This window comes from Pomacea canaliculata, linkage group LG2 (genome assembly GCF_003073045.1).
Source record: "Pomacea canaliculata isolate SZHN2017 linkage group LG2, ASM307304v1, whole genome shotgun sequence".
Classification (NCBI taxonomy): domain Eukaryota; kingdom Metazoa; phylum Mollusca; class Gastropoda; order Architaenioglossa; family Ampullariidae; genus Pomacea; species Pomacea canaliculata.
The window spans coordinates 25,962,638-25,983,985 of record NC_037591.1 but is presented as its reverse complement, the minus strand read 5'-3'; the positions used below and the strand labels follow the sequence as shown (position 1 = coordinate 25,983,985).

Sequence of the window (21,348 nt, the reverse complement as noted above, 5' to 3'; positions counted from 1 at the left end):
GCCGCTCTCGAAGGAGCCCATGCAGGGCCTTGTTACGCCGTTCGTGAGCAGTCAGGGACTCTTCGACATGATACTGATGGGCGGTCAGCCGGCACTCAAGAGCCGCCGCTGATGAAATGTCAAGTCGGTGTTCCCCCCGTTGAACATGTTACACACTGTCTATCGGGTGTCTTTCTCCGTCGCCCGCGCGGTTTATTGTCTTGAGAGCGGAAGTGAAATGAGGGATCGTGGACGGTGGGTAGGCAGTTGTTTAAATCTGTCTTTATCTCATACCGCACCCCACCTTCTACTAGTCCCCTAATCTTGTCTGGCCGCAGGCTCTCACAGCTGTAGGTCAGCTATCGGTCCTCCCTTTTCTGGGTGAAGACTTACCGAGAGGGTGGCGAAACCAGATGGTGACTGTCACGCATCATCGGGATTTCACAGAAGAGGCTTCACGAGAACTGTGAACTGTTTCGCGGTCAGAAGACGACGTGCAGACGTTACTATTGCAGTTGCAAATGTAATCTATATAGAGGGTTGCTATTTCGTTATACATCTGTGCTTTGTTATATATCTTACTGGTTATGGCCACAAATGTCCTGAGTTTATAGCAAAATAAAGAAATGGAATGAAAAGAAGGTAAAGAGTGAACAGTTATTGTCAACAACAGCAGCCAAGGCTGGGTGGGAAATGTATTGATTGCGATTAAGAAAGAAGAGCGGCCATACTAAAGCAGTTCTCTCTCACTTTTGTTGAGGACTGACCGATTGATGCATTTCCTTCTACAAATCGCACCCACTTTTTTTCTTTTCCTTCGAAAGTGCGAATTCTTTGGTGACCCAGAAAGTTTATTCAGATTTCTTGCGCGTAACGCAGGTACCCAGGGAAGAGAAGGGGTGGGAGCGATCAAGAGAAGGACTTTGTCTCGCGCTTACAAGTGAACACGCGCCTGGCAAAAGCGCCTACCTGGGCGCGTGCGACAGTCTATTGATCAGGCCGCCTGCTCGCGCGAGTCGTAGACCTGATGACAGCAATCGGTGTGTGTGTGTGAGAGAGAGAGAGACCACTGTTATTGGAGGGAGCTGGGAGAAAGGGAGGTGAGTGGCGAAAACTGGTTGCAACGCTGATGTGTGGTGAACGGGAAACACGGTGACTTTGTGCACTTTGTGCAGCTTGACTGTGAGCAGTGCACGGGGCTGTGCGCGCGCACACACGACACACCGCACGCGCGAGAAATGCGCACTCGTGACGCGCGACAATACCAGGAGGACGGCGGGTGGGTAGGTGACAGTGCATGTCACAACCTCACCGTAATTAATTGTCCGCTAGTTTGTTAGCACATCCCCCCCCCCCCTACACACACACTCTCAGTAAGCTGGGTACTGTCATCTCCCAGTGGGGGTACCGGGGGGGGGGGCTCTTGATTCTCTTGGCTGACAGGAAAGGCAGCGCAGGGAGGACTCCGGCATGCTGTACGGACGATTCTGTTCTGTGACTAGTGGGTAGCTCTCCTGATCTGAAATAAACTGTATTGGCACTATAACCTGAATGGTTGAATCTCACTGAGAGAAGGAACAGAAACACATCCAGTTTCACCTTATAGGCGCGTTTGTGCGTGGTGTTGTTGTTGGACCCCACAATGGCTGGATTCTCGTTTAATTATGCGAATGCCACCCTGGTGGATCTGGATATTGTATTTAAAAGAAAGAGGCCTCGATTCAAAAATATCATTTAAATCTTGCGGTCTCCCACACGACTGTCACATGATGATTATTATTTTATTTTTATTTATTTTTTTTAGCTTCTTGGACTAATTTGCATACTTTCATTTTTATGTACATTCATGGATGTACAAGTCGGGGATTGCAGTGTAACAGAATTAATAAAAGAGAAGAGTGGCATAGTCTATGCAGAAAAATTGTGCGGTCGGGGGTCATGACATATATATAAGCCGAGCCGTCATTCGATTTTCCGGGTTTGTTAATACTCAATAAAGCGACAACACTGGGTATATAAAAGAGAATTACAACCGTTGTATTTCACACAGGACCTAAATCAACGTAACTACCACAATCAACGTAAACTAGCGACTAACCTGATGCTATCCCTAACCCAGATCCGTCCTTATTTTTGCTCTGCACACCGACAAACTGCATAATTAACTTTTTTCATAATTTTTTTCGCAATTAAATTTTTTCGTTATAATTATAATTATAGGAAAGTCGGCATACTCAGCAAGAAGAAGGTTGAAATTAATGAAATCGGAAGAATTTTTGTGGTAACTAATCAAATAGCCCTTTTCTTTATCCAAATCGTTCTCTGTCTTTCTCTCAGTCTCACCTTTGTTACTGACGCTGGTCGGCCAGACATACACTATTAGCCACGGGGATAGTCTTTAAAATGTCGACGATGATCGATCTTGAATTCATCGGGGTGAGGGTGCACGTCAGACAAGCGACCGCTGATGGAAGCGGCTGGGGAGGTCGAGCGTGCGCGTGCGTATGTGTATTCACGGCGTTGTCCCGGGGTTGGCAGCCAGTAGCCGAAAGCACACCTGTTGCAGGTAGATCGATAGAACAGGCTGCAGCAGCTGGCGCAGGTCCTAGGCCCGTGATTGTTCGCTGCCTTCTCTGTCCGTGCCATCTTGTTCAGGGAACGTGGGTGTGGGACAGCCCCGGGTGGCGTCCTATCAGAATGTTTCTGTCTGAGTCTTTGATAATTTTTGTTTGTTTTCTTTTATTTGCTGTGGTCTGGTTTTTTTTTCCTGCCTGGATGCTATGTTTGTTCTAGCTTGTTTGGATGTTTCTGTTTTGTTTACGAGTTACATTTTTCCTATATCTAGATAAATTATAAACTTTAAATAGTCATGATAAAAGTAAATAAAAATAAAAGAAATGGCGGAGAAAAGTATGGGATGTCTCTTGCGGTATAACAGTTGACCTGGTACTAACTATACCGTTGATTTTTTTTTTTTTTTTTTTTACAAAGATACGCTTAGGTGTATTACCATTTGATATATTACCACGACTGATACACACAAAGCGCAGAGACGTTCGTTATCTGTCTGATAGGTCTAGTATTGTTATTGCACTGATTGGAACAATTTTTATTTACTTCCTCTGGCATCGTTACACTTGTTGCCAAGATATATTTAAATGAAGCTTTGGAGTTTTAATTAATGATCTTTATGACATAAACAGTATCGTGGAGACACTGAACTCATGTACACGAGGGCATTGTCACCCATTCCCGTCAAACAATGTACCTTGCAAGCCCCCACCCCCTCTCCTCTTTCCGACCCCAGCCTGCCGCAGTCACTTAACCTCCCTTTCTCACCCACCCGTCATCACCGCTATTTTCATAATCATCGGAGGAATTTAATGGCCTAACGTACACGACTTTGTGTTACTAGGAGTTGTGTTCCGTGTACGTCGGGGGTGTGACTGGTGCGACTGGCAAGTCCGAGTAGTGCCCTGGCTGTAGTGGTGTGTGGCTTGTACTGTAATGGCGAGGGACGACTGGTGACGAAGCTTACAGCGAGCGTTCCGAGTTCGCCGAGGACTTAAAAGTCGAAATAAGGCCCACCGGGGTCTGTGTTGTGTATTCCTGTGTGCTGATTATTTCTGCAACGAACAGGCTGCGGCCCTGACATCACTTTGAAAACCAGAGGTCAGTGAGTATGTGTGCACCTGAGGGGAGCTCGCTGTGAAATCCTGCGGTCTCTGGTTTCGATGTGGTTTGGGGTTTTTGTTGTTTTTTGCGTACTTCCTTGTAAGATAAAATACTATAAAATGACGACAGTCGGCAATCGAGTTGTTCGAGCATTTTGTAAATGATTGCTTACTTTCATTTGTAACAATACTGCCTCCCATTTTCCCAGTTGCCCTGCACCCCTCCTTTAATCGCCGTTGGCAAAACAAGTCAGCGATTTGAGTAAAATGTCGGAGATCTAGAAAACTGTGCCGTAACCAGAAAAAAAAACCAACACATGTCGGCCATGATACAGTACTGTTTGTAAGAGGTAGAAATATAGTGGTCCTAAATTTCTCAGAAATATTGCTTTTTCGTAGACCATGCTGCTGAGCGTGAAAATAATCGTTGTATCATAACACGATCAATTATATATATATAGACTGTTTACAATTCTTGGATATGTAAAGTTTCGCTTACATCCCCTCCCTCATGTCGGATCCCCGCTTTTCCCCTATATCTTGTATGAAACTTTTTTTAAAGTCAAACTTTAAGAGTTGAGATAGTTTTTGCGGCTTTTTCAGAATTGTTTATGGATCGAAAAGTAGGGTGAGAGGCGCAGGGCTCTTTCAGTCCTTGGAGATGGGTTGGATCGTTTGAACCCTGTCCTCAGCCTGTATATTCGGCCCTGGCGTTTCTAGGGTTGGCACAAAAGATAACGGTGCAAAGGTTGCCGTTGTGATTATCCTGCCTTTGCTTCCTAACGACCAGCGAGTTGGGAGAGTGTGTTGTGCGACTGACTGGGAGAAGACAACAGCATCCGGGCAGCACTGAACTGATCAGCGTCGGCGACTTGTGTCCTGACGCGCAGACACTTGCAGACAGAAGGAATGCTAGATGTTCAGGCGCTGCAGCTACGCCAAGCCCACTTCCGCCATGCCGCTTAGCGAGACCGGAAGTGACTTCATTGAACTGAAACCGGTTCAGGTTTGATCTCTCTTTGCGTGTTGATGGTGATGGGATTTTTACCTGTTCTTGTTTTCTTTCTTTATTATGATCGTATTCTGAATTATTTACTTTAATTGTTGGATTATTTCTGGTTATAAAGCGTGAAGGGAGTATATCATAGATAAAAGAGAAAAGGTCTTTAATGCGCAGAAGAAATCATTTTACGGTCGTCCTCCCACATCCACTGCCTTCTCGTCTCTGTTATTAAACCGTCACATTAAAAAAAAATTACTCTAGTTGCCACAACAAGTGATAAATGATATAATCAGACATTATACCTCAATTTTGTTCTCTAGAAAACAAGATCATTGTACGACAGTTGTAATTATTCTTGTTTTCTGAATAAAAAAAATTTAACACTTGGACGTTAAGTCTTCATCGCGCATGTGGGGACTTGTGATGGTCAATATTGAATGACAAGATTGTAGAAGACTAGGGGTATGGACCTTGCACGCCCCAAGCACACGCTTGCTCATAGTTGGGTGTAGCCCACGTGCTCTGGCGCGCGCGCGTAGTCGTGATGGTTCTCGCTGTGTTCGGCCACCGTGGCAGCAGCGTCTTTGCTTCATTGAGAACATCGAGGTACACGGCTGCGGCCCAAGCGGATGCTGCAGCACTGCGCGCCAGGTATCTGCAGGTAATCCGCCAGTCGTGTGTGCAGCCAGGGAAGCGGGAGGAGGAATAGAAGGAAGGGTGATCAGCCTCCCCCCGCGCTTTGCTCACGAGAGAGAAAAGGAGGGGGCGACTGTGAAGGCAGGAGCGTTAAAAGTCAGAGGGCTGTGGGCGTGTTTGACAGAGCAGGCTGTAAATTCCAGCGACCCGGCTCCATCTGTTTGTAATCAACCAGGGACCGGCTTCCCTCACCTATCGAATTACCTCTCAGCCGGAACCTAACGGCCACATCCCACCATCACCTTCCGCCACCATTTTCACCCCCTCCCCTAACCACCAACTTTTCTCTCTAGTCTACTGCAACTTTCGTGGGTTCCCGTAGGCATCGTGCGCGACTCTCTCATTCGCCTTCCCGTATTAACTATAAGTCAGTAGTTACATCTGACAAAGTTTATTAAAGGATGGTGCTGTTCTAGTTTGAAAGTGTCTGCAGTGACGAAGCTCTGCCCAGACTGTCAAAAGAAGGTGGCGGTCGGAGTAAGGGGTGCGGATGTGGACTGGCTGTGGAAGTAGCTTCCGAAATGGTGGTTAAGCCTTCTCGTCGCTCCCACACCGTGCATGTTGGGGGCCGTTGCTGCTGCAGCAGCAGTCCTGCTTCAGAAAGTCTGGCTCTTCTAGACTTGTGAACTGCTTCCAGATGTTTCCAATGACTTCGCCAGACTCGGCCGGGACCTCGTGGCAGGTGTGCGTTGCCCTGAGAAGCTGTACCTTCAGCACCATTCCCCCCTTTCCACGTATTCCTCCTTCCGCAGGCTTTTCACAATCATTGGCACTAATCAGTCTATTTTTGTCGCGTCTGGTGAGAGCTGCACGCCCTCGCTGCTAGACCTCCACAGAAGACGGTCGTAGCTCTAGCTACATCGGTAGTAGCCGTCGGTCGAGGACTTAGCCGCGGCGTTGCCCCCGATGTTCTTGTTGTGTTATGGGCGTGGGATGGGAGAGCAGTGTTTGTGTTTACGTCGGGTGACTTAAACGTGTTCGTGAACTACCTTTTGCTCAGCTTCTCTCGAGGTCACGGGACTCACCTGTGCCCATATTTCAGAAAATTAAAAAATTCCAGTTCAGGAGCGTGGCAGGAAGACAAAGCAAAAGGCTGTCTACGGGAGTAGGCGCTGTATCTGCTTCGGCCACTAGTCGTGGCCCCGCAGGTTATGTCCCAAGAAGACGCCACCTTCTGGAAATCGGGTGTAGGTCAGACGCACCCACTCCAGACCGATGGCAGCTGGTGTACCTCAGCACCACCCGTCAATATCAAGCCATCACGTGACCCTTCCTGCGCGGTGCTAGAGCCAAGAAGAAATTTGTAGCGATAGGATCGGCCGGGGCCCGCAGGTATAGAGGTTTCTATAGGAAGGGGTAGTACCATGACAAGTGAAAACAGCTTTTTAGGGACCGTAAACAAACAAGGAGAGTAATCTACCTTTGCCGAGTCTATTCATTTTGCCGGCTTATCAGTCCTGACACAAGAGGGGGGCGCTTGTATCTCTTGGAGGCTTTAGCAGTTTTCTCCTCTCGGCAGTATAATTTCTTGACATGTTAGTGAGGCATCATGGTTGTAGAGGCTCGTAAAGTAGGGGAGGGGGTAATTATGTAGGTGGCGTTCATTTAGTGGGTTTACAATAGATATTAGCTTCGATGAAGGAAACATACACCCTGTTCTGTCTTCTGACTGGTACGAAAAGGATGTGGTCAGGTTTAAGTCACTTAAGTGGGATTGCCCTAGGGTTGTTGCCCTAACCACATGGCTGAGCTGCCTTGACCCTGAAGTGCATGTACATGTTTTTATGGAAGTTAATACAGACGTCTTGCATGTGTTTTGTATATACAAGGCTAAGAAAGTACTTCACATCTCTCTTAAGATGAAAGCACTTTAAAAATATATCGTGCCAAATATCTCACCTATCCACAGGATGGAAGTTGGTATCTCATCAGCCCACAAGATGAGGTATTTTGTATATACAGTGCTGGGTATCTCACCTATCCACGGGACTTTTTAACAGGTCCTCTTCGTTGCCGGCCCTGGCAGGCCTGCTTGAATGACCTCGTAAAACGCTACCAGACGCTTCGTGCCGACTTCAAAGAGCCCATCAGCGGGATCTGGTGTGGAGAACGGTGGCGGACTGCATCCCAAAACGGAGCCGAAATGGGAGCCAGAACCGTGGTCGGCCCCCTAAACTTTCGCACCAGGCATCATCTCGGACCGGCCAAGGCTTTGCCACCGTTTGACCTGATGGTGCCGTCTGTTTATCGCCCGCCACAGCTCGCATCCCATTGTCCGTGCCTCCTGATGCCTCTTGTACGTGAAGCGCTCGTTAGGAGCAACTAACGTTTGTTCTTGTGGAAAGACTGGCATCACCACTTATGTACCTGTTAAGGTGAAACCTGATCTGATAGTTCTTTTCAGGAATTTGTTTTAAGATGGTGTATCGTCGAATAATAATAATGTCTGGAAAGGGGGTGAAGTCGTCGTGACCGTGGTAGCACAGGAATGTAGGTCTTTTATGGTAATGTTTGAAATCCATGTTGGTATTTATACTTTGGTGTTTATGTTAAAAATAATACAGTATTTTAAGACAAAATAACGGGTTGACGTATTAACGCTAATTTCTTAATTCTACGAGTGTGCTGAAGTCCTCGCCAAACAATTGCTCCTCCTCAAAGCCGTTAGAACTGGTAACAGACAGCTGGGCGATTGTCGCAGCTAACCGTTGGTTAACTTTCTTTGGCAGTTGCCGGTAACAGTAGGCCCACAAATAGCATCCTTCATTGTCAGCAACCTGCCTGTAAAGGTTTGTGTGTGTGGGATGGTGAGGTGCATTGGGGGAGGTAGAAGGCGTTAGTGCTCACTATCCATTATTCAATGCCGTCGGGAAGTTTTTTTTGTGCTTTAATGAAACACTTGAAATGGGAAATTAAAAAGGTCATTGGGTGAAAATTGTTTTGAAGGAGACCTCGCTGTTCTTTCATTGTGCCCTCTCGACCATTCAGTGAGGCACTCGGCGACCCCTTGCAGCGCGCGTCACGTGCCTGGGGAGGACTGCAGTGATCAGGCCGTGTGCAGTCCTACCCAGGAGTAGCTGCTGTTTGTAATTCTCTTGCGCGAGGCAGGTCGTGACGACGCGGATACGCGGCGCAGGTTGCGCACAACGTCACTTCCGCCTTCGGCACAGCGTGAATGACAGGCGACTGGGATACAGTTTCGTGCGCGAATGGGCTGCAACAGGAGGGGTTAGGGGTGCGGATGGTGTGTGGCAGACTAGTCCGTCGTGGTTGGTAGGTGTTGTGGTTTTCGTCAGGCGGCCAGCAACAGTGGGGTAGACAGGGGACGTGTGTGTAGAGAACAAGGGGAGGGGGTGCATTGAAGGTGCCAATGGATGGATGTTCCAGACGGTGTCGGCGGTCTTCCGTTGCATGGAAAGTCTTTTGTCGGTGTGCCTGCTGTCTGTTGACAATGGTGTACGTTGAAATCACGTGTAATTGCCTGTTTGTGATGACGTCACGAAATATTGCAATCGGTGATGAGCGTATCGGACATTTTTTAAACACACCCCACAATATCCACACGCACACACACAGCTCTCTTCCACGTACACATAAACCATAAAATACATCACAACGCATAACGTTGAAGTATCTATAAAGTATATAGAGTAAATGCAGATAAATAGTGCCAACACATTTTTAGCTCATCCCAATAGATATTTAAACTTGTACTGGTGCGTGTGATCCAACTGGAGACAGCAAAAAGACAGCACAAAATAAAGATCCTCTGTTCGTCTCTGGGGGTTCGATTATAAAAGATAAAAGAACATAGTCCGGGTGCTAGTGCCTGCATGCCTGTCTGCCCGTAAAACTAGACGGTGACATAAGATTTTGCAGTAAACCTTCCCTTCTCTCCCCCTCCCTATTCCCCCGCCATAGAGCAACTTTTTTTTTCTGAGAGCCAGTGACTGACTTTTCGGTGTTACGACTTCGTCAGTCTCTCCTCGTTGGATTCAGCACCACGCCAACCCCAACCCCAACCCCAAGGTGACGGAGTAAAAGACCGCTTTGCCTCTTTGCCGCTACCCTCCCTTCCGCTGTAGAGCTGAAGTCTGGCGTGGCTGCAGGGACAGGAAACTGAAGGCAGGAATTTTCAAAACACGGGCCCAACTGGCTTCAGCGTTGGATGTGGCTTGAATTGAAAACAGATGTGAGGGTAAGGCGGGTGGTGGGGGAGGGGGCCGTCTTAATGGTCCACAGGTGCCGCCGTTCGGTTCCCGTGCTTCCCTGGCTAATTCGTTTGGAGGGAACGGTGGAGCCGAGCTCAAGCCGAGACGATTACAAGCCGTGATCCGTGTTTATTCACTTTTCGGTACATCGCATGGCCCTTCCCGCTACTTCTGTGCTGTACACCTACTTCATGTTGCTGGGATTGAATGCGACCTCTCTCTGTCTCACTCACACACCCGCACGCGCTTACACAATCCGTCTACTGTTTTGTCATGTTAATCATAACCAAGCATCTTCTGTCAGTTTGGGTCGCAGGTCCAGCGCTGCCCGGGTTCATTGGTATTTTTTATCTGCCTTTCTGATTTCCATTCATCTTCGGGACATTTTCCGTAGTGCAGACGGGGTATAGACGTCGAAGTCTGTCTTATCATTTTTAGGGTTTAAAGTTACCACTGAGATAACATTTAACATTTGGTAGCGAGACCGACGGAGTTTATGAATGACTCGCACTCGATTGTCTTCACCATCTTTATCAGGGCACAAGTGTACCCTGGTCTAAACACTGACTTGACCTTGTTCACTTCCCACCTCACACACATCTGGTTGCCAACCCTCTGCAATCACACAAGACAATTGATTGTCGGCGTTCCTGCCTATGTATCGTTCCTCCGTCTAGCATCGTTGTCGGGTGTGTTTTGGGAGGAGGCCAGCTGGACCATCAGTCCCGAAGGCTGTCAAGAGTTGCGGTGGGGAAAGCTGTCAAAGCGAGTCTAACAGGTGCTAGCGGGAGGCTAACAGGTGCCAGCAGGGAGGCTAGGAGTTATGTCACGGGCTGAACAGGCAGTCTAGAATATCCCCGCCTTTGAGATGCAGGCATCTCAAGAGGAAGGTTTGGTTTGGAGTGAGAGAGATGGTTCCGATTTGTATGAAGGGCTGGGCATGGGAAGGGGGGAAAAAGTGCTCGATAAATGGACACTTTTGTCAAGGTTGATTTAACTGTGATGTCGCAGGCCTTATGTCCACTCCCATGTGCATGTGTACTTCAACATGGACGTTGTTGATTCTTTGTGTTAGCCACCACACCACATCTGGCGATAAGCCAGTGGCTCTGAAAAGAATTCGCCGTGCGTGTGCTGTTATGAAATTGGAGAATCGTTGGTCAAACCAAACCAGTGTCACTTCGTATTGGCCAGGTACTAGTTGAGGGTATTGTGCAGACGCAGGTGTCACACAAAGAATCTCATCAAACGGTCCGTGTGAAGATTGACCGTGACGTAGCGGTGTTGCAGGGAGGGGGAAGATATGTGAGGGGTGGGGGATGCTGTCGGAAAACTGCCGTGCGGTGGCGGGCTGTGCGTACGAAGCAGGCCAGGCCGCGCCGCGCACCCGTACCTTGTTCGTACGTCCACACGCCAGCGGGCGCCTCGATCAGCTTCTACCCTCTCCGCCACTCTCACCGCAGCCTCCTCGGCCCGTGTATCAGATGGACGGCTGCGAGAGTAGCAAGAGCACGAGGCACCGGCTAAGCGGGCACGGAGGCAGGAAGGGGGGGACAACAAGAGACAGACTTTCTCACCTCCCCGTTGCAGCGCGTCTCCCGGAGTGACCAAGGCACCACCAGCAGCACCACCCAACCTGAGTCTGTGCTATTGTCTAACCTCCGCTCCACCACGCGTTTGGATGGGCTATGGCGTGGCGTGTCAACGTTTGAACAGTGCCTTTAGTCCCTTGGGTGTCGCTGGTTCGCTAGGGCCGGCCTCCTAAACGGGTGGTCTTCGGGTGTCCAGCAGCGGCTGGTGTGTGACGTCACCTATTGCTCCTCGTGGGTGCTTCTTACTTTGTTGTAAACACGCCGAGACAAACCTGTTTAACTCGGGGACAGGATCTGTCGTGGAATTCTTCATAGCAGAAGGCTGGTCTGGAGGATTTTCTTTTCAATCAAAGACTTTATTACTTTCATGTGACCATTGTACTGTCTGTTCAGCACCGGAAAGTGGTCTTCAAAAAAAAAAAAAAAAAAAAACACCAACAAAAAACAACAACTGCGGACACAGCTTCGTAAAAGGTAGAGCAAGGAAGTGTCGTAGTCTCAGGTTAACTTCTGTGTCTTGAACGGTGATTACTGAGCTTGTTGGCATCACAATATACTCGCGTGGCGGAGACAAGCACACAGACAAAGTCTACACCTAGGGTAACTTACTGAGCCTTGTTGCCGCTCTGCCGCTTGTCTGCTCAAAGGCCTATGAGGTGGTGGTGGTGTCGCTGTTGTTTTGCTCCTTTTTCGTGGCTTATTTAACCGCCAAGACGGATCCATCACGCAGAATGTACTGCACGAACCCTTTTTACCGGCCCTTCATGTACCTGCCAACAAAACTGACAAATGTGAGTATATGCATAGGTGTGTGTGCGTGTTAGAATTTCTGAGGAAACCTGTCCGTGAATAATGTGGCCGCTATAACGTGTTCTGCAGGCCTGTTACCCTGCCTATGCTTCTGGACTACTGTCTCCCAGTCTGTCACCGCAGTCATAGTCAGGTCGCTAGAGCTTAAATTTTGTTTGTGTGTGTGTGTTTTTGGTTAGGTTTTTTTTTTTTAATAATTGCATTAGTCAGAATCTCAGTCTGCGAGCGTGCATGTTTAGAACCGTCTAGGATTAGTGTGCAGTAATAAGTGATGTTGGCCAGAGGATTGAAAAGTGTTCCCAGTTCGTTTTGCACTATTATTTATGTCCATGTACAGTATGTAATTTCCAAGTCCTTTGATCACGACGATCTGAGTGTTGCATCGGTATTTTCCCGTATAGACTGTAAGGCTAACCCCAATCTCTTCGTCTCTTATCGCTCAGACATTTGACTTTGGGTTGCGCCACTTGCATCAAATTTATCTGTATTTCAGGTGTTGCTGGATTTTTTTTTTCCTAATGAGCTGCGGTCTTGGCTATTCAAAACTTACTAAGGAAGTTGAGTCGTATACAGATCTGTATTTTGAAATGTTAAGTAAGGCCAATGAGTTCTTTCATTTGTGTGTGTATGTCGTTTACTGTATACCTGCTGGTGGAAGTACGTGATCATAATATTCAAAATTATCTGGAATATCAGCTTTAACATCCGCCCCCCCCCCCCCCGCACCTAAAAAAAAGTGTTTGCTGGGGTTCGGTTCAAGTTTTCATCAATAATCGTAAAGAGGTGAATCTAGACAGTGGAACATTTTATTAGGACATGAGGTCAGGCGGCATTCAACCACAGACATCTGTTTGGACCAGACCTGGGCAAAGGCCGGCCCGCCTCCTATCTCTGACCGGCCCGCCCGCTGGCGCCCCCCCCCCCCTCGCCAGTATATATATATACAGTATTGGGTAAAACTGAGTTAACTATATTAGTCCGGCCCTCTAAAACCATCCCAATTTCTCATGCGGCCACTTGGGAAAATTAATTGCCCACCCCTGGTTTGGACTGTTTGCAGACGAATTTTTCCCCCCGAGTTAACCTTTTCTGTGATATATCCTTAGATGCTGGCCCGGCGTAAAACTCCAATCCCCGACCCCACCCCACCCCGAGTTAACTGTAGAACAAGGCCAAAGCACAAGTTGGCTTCCGGGTTTATCTATCAACATCAAGAAGAGCAGACGAGGCGAACTCTTATGATGACGGAAGTACAAAAGCTCAAGCTTTTATAGTCTGTTGTATTTTCAATGTCTACGTCGTGGGAAGTGTAGATCAAGGACTTTTGCCCAAAAAAAAGTAGTTAACAAATTTAGTACAAGTCTATTGTTAACTTAAAGAATTTTATTGTGGTTCCGTACTTCGGATATTAAACTTTCAATGGTTCGCCGATACCTGACAGGATGCAGCTGGTCTCGTCAGACAACCAGCAGTCCAGCGATAGATATACATCCGTGATTCAACTGTGGAGTTCATGACAGCTTATTGCTTTCAACACATTGCGGGCGCCGTAATTCTAAAAATAAATTCCTAATACATTTGCATATTTTAAAGTACGATAGATTATAATCTTTTTATTAACAGAAAGTGAAAGGCGATAGAAACTTTCGGGGTTTTTTTTCTGTTAAGATTTCGCATTACTTTGGTTTAAGCTTTGGACTATTCCTGCTTGAAATCAACATTTTAATAAATATTTACACAGCCAGATTGTATATTGTTTACTGATTTAAAAAAATATGTTATACTGCTTCGGTACCTCAGATTTATTAAAGGTGTTTAATTGTCGATCCTACCCTCATCAAACATCAACAAAACATTACAGTAAAAAGACGTTTACTATCTTTATATTTATATTTTTTCGCCTCCGCACTGGAGGGGGCGGGAATTGGTATTTTATGTCGAGCCAGTAACTAAGGCTTTATCATGGCAAGGCCGCCAGCCCCGTAAACAGATGCCACATGTAAAGAAATAACAAAGACGAGAGCTCAACCCAGGACAGCCAACCCTCACTGTATTGGTGACAGGCGCTAACGGTAGCGGCACCGAACCTACCCACCTGCCCCCACCCCACCCACCCACCCACCCCGCAAGTCTGACGGAAAAGTTAAAATATTACTTGAGCTGTTATACTCGGTGTATTTATATTATAAAGGTAACATAGCGCAACATTTTCACTGTAAACCTGTGGACTGTCGGTTGTTTTGTTTTTTTTGGTGTGTTTTTTTTTTAAACTGTAATGAATTTTTTTTTTCTTTTTATTGCTTCGAAAGAACAGTAAAATCATTAATGTACAGGAAACTCTCCGAGTTTTACTTGTAACAGCTGTCGGCTGTTTCGCTATGGGCCTTCTTTTGGTGAGTCCTCCTTTGTTCCGGGCCCTGTTCCGCGCGCTTGAACATTCGATACAGCATCAAATTAGAATTTGTTTTGAAGTATCCCGCGGTTACTATCAACAGAACACACACCAAAGTCCCTGAAATGAACAAGTAACAGTGCGCTAGACGATCGTTAGTTTAGGAGATTGTATATTAATTCTGCCAGTGGGAAGTATGTTAATTGTCGCAAACTCTCCCGCACACTTCTTACCAATTTCACTCCCCCTCCCACTCTCGTACACACGTCTGTCATGTGTAGTATTATGTAATTATTCCATCTCTACAGTGTTTACAGTCCCTATATCCCTTGCATTACGATCTACTCTTGTACTTCATCTTAATGTTGTTCAGTGTGCCTATATCTATCTCACCGAACTGATGTTCAATGTTCCTTTTATCATTACTGGTCATCGCAGAGAGAGAGAGCGACCTGTTTTGGTCACGATGCTGTCCGAAACAAGTGCATAAATAATAATAATATACACAGAGAATAGTGATTTAATGCTGGCTCCTTTTCCAAAGCTCACAGTTCGAAGAAACTGCAAACACTATGCATACTAGAAGTTGCTTTGTATCCATTATGTTTAGGAACTGGAAGTTAGCCTTGAAAGTAATGAAATCTTAAAGCCCAACGGAAGTGCAAGGTTTTTTTTTAATGATCGGGTTATGTTCATTTTAAAATTAAAATTTACTAATTCCCAAAATATGAGTACTTAAGTATGCTTAATGTTCAAGATATAAGCCTTCAAACATCGGAATTTCCACCTGCCACTAGAAGCAGAAGAAAATTGCTCTCCTGTGCTGGGGAGCTCTATTGCGCGCAAGTAGTACATGTATGTGTGACGGCGAGTGTGGCTTGTATCAGCAAATCTAAGTCCTCCAGTCAAAAAGAAACATCGCTCAGGATGTCATGGTCAAGAAGTGGGGGGCTTTGCCCAGAAAAGGAAACGTCTGATTTTTGAATATTGCCCTGCAGATTTGAACTTTATTTTGAAGCTTCGGCTGGAGGAAGTTACAAAAATAAAAAGCCCCAAACCGAATTCACTCGACTGACTAGTCAGTAAATTTTCTTATTAAAATTTAATAGGTAGCATTCACGGTCATTGCAGCCCTCATTGTATTATTGATTCTCTGTGACTTAAGTAGGACCATTTGAGTTATTTTTTCCACTTGTAATATTATTGTTAATAAAATATAAACGCATTTCAGATGTGTTTGTCTAAGATAAACTCCTTGAAATTCTGTATTTGATAGGTGGTTCATTTCCAGTATTGCATTTTTATTATATAGTTACAACTGACTGCTAATAATTATTTTTTACCATTAAAATTATAATAATATAACATATTTGAATCATATTTATCGATGGAAAAACTTATATAACATTTTTGAGCACGCGCAGCGTTTGCGCCCTAGCGTTGTCAGTTGTTTTTAGCCTTGTGTTGAATAAGGATACGACTGATGTTATGTTTGTCACTGCGTCACCACGTTACTCGTAGACCAAAACTGGTGTCCTGAATGTCGATGTTGCATATCCGTTGACTGATCTCTAAGCTTTTTACAAATAGTCGTCGTTGGTTTTAACAGCTCGTGCATTTGTATAGTTGGCACTGCAGTGGGAAGAAGATTGTTTCGTTTTACTGACAGATCAAGACACTTGCCTATAATGTGTGAACTGGATGACGATCACTTTTGAAATGTTTTGAGCAAATTCTTGAGTATGATGTTGGGATGAAGTTTGCACGGCACATTTGAACAAAGTATATATATATATCTTTGAACAATGTTAATCCACCGGCGTTTGTAGCCATTATCTTGAGGAAATGACAGTGAGTAAGGACTAACTACATGTGAGTGTCGAGAATTTTTAGCAGCAGCAGCACATTGGAGGATTGCATCTTTCCGCTTATGCAGACGACGCTATTTTTAGAAGTACTACCCTTTCGTCACTTCCTGTTTTCTCGAGAAATCTAGATATTATTAAGAAAAATCCAGATGTGATTAAGAGAATTCCAGATATGATTAAGAGAATATCCAGATGTGATTAAGAGAAAAACATTCTCATTTTTCTCGTGGCTCTTCGCCATAAAATACCACCGGAATATGTTTTGTGATACTTTCTGCTCGGTTTCCAGCGATTTTCGCTGAGCGCTCATGCTGGCCTTTAAGAAGGATAAAAGATGATCGTTTCTGTCATGAAATGGCTGGCCGATGATGAATTGACGAAGCGACAGGCAGCTTGGCAGAGAGCGAGGTGGTGATCGTGAGCAGCGGGAGACAAGAAGCCGTCGGTCGTGAGAGTAACCTCCCCTTGGGACATGGCGCGCGGCGAAATGAGGGAGAGCAGGTGATCGGACGGACCAGGTCCCAATTATTTCAGGGCCTGACGCTTTCGTCGCTGTAGTTCTAGAGGAACATAGTCTGATTGTGTAAAAATTAATAGCGCTCGCCTTTTCTTCTTTTGAGCGAAAAGATGGATAATTCACCCCGAAAGTGAAACACAACAGCTCACAAAACGACGAATGAGGGGGGAGAACTCGCAAGTTCCTGCCCCATTACTTTTAGCCAGTTGATCAGTTTAAGAAGCGATGGACTATATTGTTCGAAAATCGGGGGAGATAAAGACAGGCTGCTGTTTGGAGAGAAAAAGAAGTGTGAGTAAAAAAAAAAAAAAAAGCGCGCTTCAGTAAAGGTTTATATGAAAGTGAAGTGCCATTGCTGGTGAAGGATCGCTGTTAACTGCTAGACCTGATTAACCTTTTGTTGACATAAAGAACACGTTGTTGCACCTCTAATGTCAAATGTCTGTTTCTGTAATTTGGTTTATACTTTTTTTTAAAAATAAAGCGTGATTAAAATTTTGAAAGACATTGAATTCTTGGCATTATAATAATTCATAGATCATATTTCCCTATTCCCCAGTTCGCTATGAACGAAAGACTACAAGCAATCCGACAGTCATATGACAAAGAAACAAGGTCGACAACTAGATGACATGGTAGCAAATGAACTAAGTGCGTGAAGACGGTGAAGAAGAGGGGTTGGACTAGGAGCTCGCTTGATTATAACAGTTATCTCTCTTAAAGGGGTTGGTCTTGAGACCATTGAATAGTAGGCACAGTTGTAAAAGAAGGGGCAGCAATTGGTCCAGAGAAGGATAAAGAGCATTAGGAGGGCAACACAAGCAGACCAAAGGATCGACTTTCGTGATAAGGCATCAGTAGCTTAGTGGGGGAGACTGTGGTTGCACAGTTCGGCAATCTTGTTACTAATGCCAGACTGTCAACCGGGTGAGCTCTCGAAGAATGGATGTAGCCTGGTGGTTCTTTTACCTACAGAAGATAATGGAAACAGTATTATTTTGAGCCAGACTGTTTAATAAAATATATATTCCTGATTACATGCGGAAAATGGAGAATAATTCATGGATATGTTTCCCATTTTCTCAGTCGCAGCTGGTGAAAATTCAAAACTCAAAAATATCGCGTTGTACTGCAGATTAAAAGCAGATGTGGGCAGACAATCTAAAGCTGTTAGACATTTGACTTCATCTGTGATTTGAGATTGAGTTCGATGAAGATTTGCTGCAGATACATTGGATTCATTTCACTTTGTGACAGGAAGGGGGATATTCTGGGGCATATGAGTAATTATTATAGTTGAACATGCTGGTAGACAACAAGAAATCAGATATTGTTTCTAGGAAACTGATTGTCTGGAAAGCCCTCCCCTCCCAACTTTCTTCAGAAAGCTGTTATGAGAATAAATGTGATGGTATAGACTTCAAAATGTTTGTTGTAGAGCAGCATAGATGATTGTGTAAAGTGATATTTTCACTTATATTTTATTATGCTATATTTTTGTAGGATTGTTAAAATAGTTACTGTAATGAATCATGGCCAGGTGACCAGTCTCATCCACCTCTTAAGTTTAATGCACAGGAGAAAAATGCTGACTATTTATAATCTTCATTTTCCCAGTCTAATACTTGCATCAGTGTATAATTTCTCATTGGAGGACAGCATAAAAGTTTGCTCTACAGCATACATCAAAATGTGTTGGGATCATTTGCTTTCAGTTCATTTTTTAAAGGGGTTTTTTGGAAATTGTATGGGTGTCACAAGGGGGACGAGTATGGACATGGGTTAATCGCTGCTATAGTGCAGATATATGTCATGTTAACTTTTTCAAAGCCTGACAAGACATTAACTGCCTGTTAGTAAACCTTAGTTAAGTCATTTGGCCATGGAAACTTGGGTAACCTAGTGACTGTGGGGCGCAAGAGGTTTGTGTGAGTGGTGGGGTTGGTGCCTGATACGTCGGCAGTAGGGATAGATTTATGATAGAATATCTGTACAAATGTATGGTAAGTTTTTAAGTCTGTGGTAGTGGTGTATGAGAAAACGCATTTTGGGACTGATAGTTCCAACCTCATGTTCGTCATTGGAAAAATCTTGTAGGTATGCAACCAGAAGGCATCCAAAGTTTTTTGGGGGTAAAGTTAAGGTACCCAGAGTACTGTGTGTGCACGAACTGCCCCCACCCCCAAAAATAGGCAGTTGCATCTAGGAACATGGGTCTGCGCAATAGAGTTTTTAAAAAAGTCAAGGACCTTTGTGAAAAGCCTCCTCAGCAGTGACTAGTGAAATGTTTTCCCAAGTAAACTGCAGATAAAGAAAACAAAGAGACACTATGATACATGAGCTGGGTGTACAATATGTGTAGTTAAGAGAAAATTAGTGGGGATGGGGATGACAGCTATTGTCAATATGATGAGGGTGGGGTGTTGGCCTGCAAGTTTTTTTATTGCAGTAGCAAAATGAGTTGGATATTTGTGGCCCTCAAAGATTATGGTTTGAGTGAAACTGACTTTTGTTTTGTTTTTTTGCCTAACATTTCAGCACTGAGTGCACACATGAAAAGGAGTAAAATATAGAAGAGAGATATGGGGAGGAGTTGGGCATATCCACTTCAAAGCATTCACACGTGCATTTTCCCTAATCATTTCATGTTCTCTGATCTTAGTATAATTTCACTTCTGTCGGCATCTTTTTGTGTTAATCAGCATTTAATCAGAAAACCCCAGTAGAAGATATCATTTCCCTTAGATAAGTTTGTTTCTATTCTGCACGATCGCCCTTAATGCAGTCGTAATCAAGTTCTGTTTGGAGTAGCAGTGTTTATTTTTTATGTGATGTTAATCTGATGTGCAGTTTTGTCAATTTTGTTTTTTCGAAATCTTCAAGACTGTAGAGGGTTTGTGCTGGAGGATAAACATGCAAAGCAGGAAAATATGGGGACTACCAGTAATATCCCTTATAACTATAAATCTGGATATAGGAGGTCATTAATGTTGTAGGAATATTTGACAACATTGTAAAATCGAATAGTGATTTAATGTGTAGTAAAAAGTGCTGTTGGTACTGGAAAATGAGAAAAGCATTTCTATTTAATTTGGGATGATACTGCTGTTTTATAATGTGCACTGTAGTGTATGAGGATCTAAGGTAAGTAGTTGATGTGACATCATTTTTTGCTTCCTGAAATGTTTTAAATTTTGTCCTACAGGTGTATTCCCCGAGTCCTGAGGAGTACGGGCAGGAGTCTCCTCGGTATACCTCACCAAAACCAATGTACAGCAAATACTTTATGGGTGAGCCATTGCTACTTGTTTTGAATTTTTCCTCATTATTGTATGAGGGAGTGAAATGTATTGTGTTTGTGATGCTGTGTCAACTGTTGTGTATTCTCATTCTAACCCTGTCCCTCCACCGCCACCACCACATGCACAAACACATGCAAACAAGCTCTGAACCCTCCTCCCAGTTTGCTTGACTTTATGCTGTTGACGGAGAATACAGATTTATTGGGATTCTTGCTTTTTGTGATTTTCCTGCACTGTGAGATGTTGCTGATAAATTTTATAAGGTTTTGCAGACCAATGTTATTAAAACAGTTTCTGGCAAAACAGCTCTTTGTATTTTATATGTATAGCTACAGAAATTTACTTGCCTAGATTTGCAGACCCTAATCTTACTGCTACTGTTGCAGATCCCCCAGGACATGGGGCACAAGACCATTGGCCAGGACCAGCAGGGCAGCTGACTTCTGCATATACATTACCAGGGGGTCCTCATTACTCACAGCCTTCATACATGAATCATCCTGAAATGGTCAGTATTTCGGATGTATTAAACAAAATATGCTGTTAGCTAGTCTATTTAAGTTGCCTATGACTCTTTAAAAGCCTTTAAAAAAAAATTACGTGTCTCTCTCTTTCCTTTTCCTTATCCCTTTCCCCCCATTCCTATGTGTACGTGAAAGAAAATGTATTCATTTTTGGATCAACTGACTGCTTTAATTGTTGTTCTTTTAACACTAGAGGTTTTATATATGCCATATATATATATCAATAGAGGGAGAGGGGAGCATGTGAGACACATGCATGTTTCATTGGATAAATCACATTTATTTATTGGATGCTGCACATTTTTCCTTTCATTTTGTTCATTGTTGAGAAAAACAAACCCTGATGTTTCCTGCTTGAGAGATGAATGGATATAAATATTTTGGGAATTTTTAATAGTTTCATCAGCAGAAATATAGGGCAGAAGAGTAAAGCAGCTTTATGGTCAGTCATTATGAAAACTAAAACAGTCCAGAGCACCTCTTACCCCTACACACATTTGTGATGCTGTCTGCTGTCATTATGAACCAAGTTTCAGGTTTTCTTTCATTGCCTTCACTCTGATGCTGAAATCAAACATTAAACTGCCACCCTGGAGTTTGTGGCCTAGTTCAAGCCATCTGCTGGAGTTAAGATACAGTGGCAGTTTATTGAAAAGTTAAGCTGTTCCAGGACACAACGAGGAAATTCACATCGCCTTCTAAGTGCTAACAGTCTTTAAAGAGCATCTGGAGAACAATCCATCAGCAAAGAGACAGGCTATGTGTACTACTATACATTGT

The 21,348-nt window shown here is 44.5% G+C and overlaps 1 protein-coding gene across 10 annotated transcripts in view; it reads left to right on the top strand.

Moving 5' to 3' along the window:
- LOC112556359 (transcription factor 12-like) overlaps positions 1 to 21,348 on the top strand; it is a 105,565-nt gene that overhangs the window by 56,307 nt on the left and 27,910 nt on the right. For 7 of the 10 annotated variants that reach the window (XM_025225293.1, XM_025225291.1, XM_025225290.1 and 4 more), the window contains exons 7-8: positions 19,948 to 20,032; positions 20,431 to 20,552. In XM_025225293.1, the coding sequence (XP_025081078.1) occupies positions 19,948 to 20,032; positions 20,431 to 20,552 (207 nt within the window). Of the gene's footprint in view, positions 1 to 3,075; positions 3,652 to 4,256; positions 4,660 to 10,265; positions 11,947 to 16,571; positions 17,034 to 19,947; positions 20,033 to 20,430; positions 20,553 to 21,348 lie in introns of those variants that run through there. The other 3 variants (XM_025225298.1, XM_025225300.1, XM_025225299.1) reach the window with 3 other exon arrangements.